This window comes from Alosa alosa, chromosome 9 (assembly GCF_017589495.1).
Source record: "Alosa alosa isolate M-15738 ecotype Scorff River chromosome 9, AALO_Geno_1.1, whole genome shotgun sequence".
In the NCBI taxonomy this organism is placed as follows: domain Eukaryota; kingdom Metazoa; phylum Chordata; class Actinopteri; order Clupeiformes; family Clupeidae; genus Alosa; species Alosa alosa.
The window spans coordinates 1523219-1526997 of record NC_063197.1 but is presented as its reverse complement, the minus strand read 5'-3'; the positions used below and the strand labels follow the sequence as shown (position 1 = coordinate 1526997).

Sequence of the window (3779 nt, the reverse complement as noted above, 5' to 3'; positions counted from 1 at the left end):
CAAAGATGATGGCACCCTTTACTTGATAATGTATTGTACTTCTGCATATCAACAGGTAGTTTGTCCCACTCGTTCTGAGCAAACTACCCCAGCTGTCTCAGCTAAAACATGTAGCGCCCTATCTCACAAAACGGAAGTCTAAAAAAGCTACAAGGTCAAGAGAATTGTCCATAGACCTGCGAGACATGGGTTTTGTGAAGACACAGTTCTGGGCAAGGATACAATACAATTTTGCAGCATTGAAAGTGCCCAAGAGCACAGTAGCCTCAAACAATCATTCTCAAATGGAAAAGTTTGGAACAACCAACAGTCTTCCTAGATCTGGCCGCTCAGCCAAACTGAGTAATCCGGGACGAAGGGCCTTGATCAGACCGGTAAGGACCCAATGGTCACTGAATTCCTTTGAGAGAATGAGAGAAGCGTAAAGAAGGACAAACATCAGTGCAGCTCAGTGCCTGCTTTCTTCCACACACACCGTTGGGAATTGTGGACAAAAAGTTCAATCTTCGTTTCATCACACCAGCTGATTTTACTTCTCATGGTCTGAGAGTCGTTCAGGTGCTTTTGGGGAAACTCCAGGCAAAAAAATGGCTTCCATCTGTCCACTTCCATAAAGGCCTGATTGGTGGAGTGATGCACTGATGTTTGTCCTTCTTTACGCTTCTCTCATCTCAAAGGAACTCTGGGTCTAGCCAGCCTATTTTTTGAATTTCAAGCAAATGTCTTTTAAGCTAACTTTACCAGTGTTACACGTGAGAATGGGAGAGAGTGGGATTAGCCTAGAGATTTTGGACATTAGCACACACATATGGAGCTATAATTGCAATATGGCTGCCATCTTGGATTTTCGAGTGGCCAATTGGACAAATTGTTTTAGTATGCCCAAGACAACAACTGCCAAATTTGGTGCTTGTATCACTATTTGCATGATTCCACTGAAAAACTGCTAGCCACCCTATAAATTGTAGCCATATAGCCATAATACTTAATTTACAGTAAAATACTTTAAAAATTGTTTTATCTTCAATGTTGAGCTGCTACATGAAAGGCTTAATGAAATACTTATCCACATATTCAAAGAAAAAAGATTTAAAACTACTTTTCCAGAAATTAAACAAAAGTGTGCTTTGTTGAACATGGAAAGATACATCTTGATGGTGGGAATTATGAAACCATGTAATTTGCTGAATGTAAACATTTTGAATTTATAGCCTAGGCTACTTATTGTTGATAGTTAACAATGTTTACAACATAAATGAGTTTAAATGATCTCCGTTAGATCCTTTTATTTTCAAGACAGATTTTGATGTGATGGGAATGACATTTTGCAATGCCAGTTTAAATAAATAGCTATAAATTATTTTAAATTTATTTAAAGCTGTGGCCATCATTATATCTTCACGTCAAAGTATGTAGGCCTAGGCTAAGCATTGTCTTGGCATAGCCTAAATTTAAAGCAAATTCTTCCTAATTTTATTAATTCAAAATTTAAGATGACAAAACGACCCCAATTGAAGAATCACCCAACAACATTGAATTAACAACAAGTTTCATGGTGATATTAAAAAAGCCTCATGTGAAATATGATGCTTTTCTTCACCCACTAACGGTAATTTCACTAAGCCACCCCACGATGGGCAAATCGAGGGAAGAGTGTATTACAACAGTCGTGTAAAACCGTGTGTGACAGACGTTTGCACCAATTGAAAAAAGGAAGGTGGGAACCCAGGCTCATGTGTCAAGTTTGCCGGAAATACCGCCTTCATACCCTCAGCTCTGCTTCAAATCAACTCGCACTTGATATTACACTCGCTACCTGGTGCTAGAAGAAGGGTTTATATTGAGTTCGGCCTTCTAAATACACCAGTTTAACACAAACAGGAAGAAAAAGGCGTTAAAGGATACACGAAATGCCACACAATTTCCGGCCTGGCGACCTAGTTTTCGCTAAAATGAAGGGGTACCCCCACTGGCCTGCACGGGTAAGAAAGCATATCGATGTGATGGGTTTCAGGGGTTCTGGGTTTGCTAGCACTCTGCTGTTTGGCCGTTTTTATTCCATGATATTCATCCATGATATTCAAATAACCAAATGAAAATGACATATTTCCTGATTGTTAACCGCTATTGCTTGCATATCGGTTGTTAGCTAAAGTAGTGATAACGTTCTTGATTGTTTGTTTGGCTTGTTACACAGAGCTTTCGTTGGACCAAGTTTCCAACTTCTCAATTCATTGAGATTGTGTTGCTTCCCTCCCCCTCAATACCATGTAGCTGACTTGAGACTTTTAAAGTCGAGTGGTACAGATGCGCAAAGCATATGTGAAGCAGGTTAAACAACGCATTAAAGACAGTCCGATATTTTGCGAAAGCTAACGTTAGTTGTTGATATCTGACCACAGCCAACCAAATTACACCCCTCCCCTACGTACTCTTGATGCAACGTGTTTGGCTGGGGTAGCAGATAGATGGTGGTAGTGTAGCTTGACCAGATCCCGGTTCGTTTACCATTAACGGAGTCAGAACGATTGGACCTCTAGGAGCAAGTCTCTATAAAACTGAATAGGGCTACTGTCAATTACTCCATGCTAATATCCCTCATTGCATAGCTTATGTTAAAAAATGTTGGTGCAATCCCACACATTAGACTTAAGATATAGACAACAGGATTATGTCGTCAGCAGCCCAAAGCATTATGGGAATTATGCTTTTAATGCATTATGGGTAGGGTTCTGCAGCTGGTTGAACACAAGTTCCATCTTAGTTTAGTTCCAACGTAAATTGGCACATTGGAGTTTGAGCTACTAAAATGTAACGGGTTGCAGCACATAAATAGTTTCAAACGTAACACTAAGCTATGACTTTAATTCAGGGATGGGTAGTAATAGTGCTGGGCGGTATGACCAAAAATGTATATCACGGTATTTTTCAAAATTCTTGAATTTATTCTTATATGACGGTATTTTTCCCCCCATGCATAATCAGATGTTCACAGCATTTTCTACAGGTTGAGAGAGGAATTGCTGCAGTAGCCTACATTGACTAAGGATGGTCTATTTTACTGTCATGACTCCACACTAGTGGTAATGCACACTACCACACTAGTGGTAATGCAGTTTTGCATGGCCCCAGAAAATGATGCTGTTTAAAAAAGAGCCACTCATGATTCTAATGAAGAATCTAATCAGAATGCAAAGACAATTGCAGTCAAAATACATAACTTTTACTGTGCAAATTTCACAAACATCTTGTATAAAACCAATACAAAAAGTAGTGCAACTTGCAATAATTATACTTTTTTGAAAATTATACAATTTAAAATAAAACCTCTCTGCTAATACTTACTCTGTCAAATAGGCCTATCAGAAACATGCCTTATTGATATTGTGTGGTTTACATGACGTTAGTGGTAGGCTAACGTTAACTTCATGTGGATGTCTTGTTAGCCTGCCATGAGCTTCGGTTCGGTTCGCTAGGCAAAACATTAACAAAAAAAGTTCGTTTTGGTGCACTGATGACAGTCAGGAACATTTCTAACTAGCCAGCTAGTATTGCTCAGTGCATGTCTATAACCATAGACAACATGCTTTACTTGCTACCTGGATAATTTCAGTGAATATTCTTAAGGTGAGATGAACATTAAACGTCACTGTGTTCCGTGGGTTGCTAACTAACGACATCACCTACTAGCCAGCTAGTTACAGCTGTTGAACAATCTCAATAGAATTTTCGTGACGGTAAATCCCTTTCAATGCAGTATCCCATAACGTTTTTTCTTA

At 39.2% G+C, this 3779-nt stretch overlaps 1 protein-coding gene across 1 annotated transcript in view; it reads left to right on the top strand.

Annotated features, from left to right (window-relative positions):
• The first annotated feature begins 1761 nt into the window (after positions 1 to 1761).
• The window catches only part of hdgfl2 (HDGF like 2), a 78865-nt gene continuing 76847 nt past the window's right edge, over positions 1762 to 3779 (top strand). Inside the window, exon 1 of the mRNA XM_048252567.1 lies at positions 1762 to 1982. Within this exon, the coding sequence (XP_048108524.1) occupies positions 1911 to 1982 (72 nt within the window). The 5' untranslated portion in view covers positions 1762 to 1910. The remainder of the gene's footprint in view (positions 1983 to 3779) is intronic.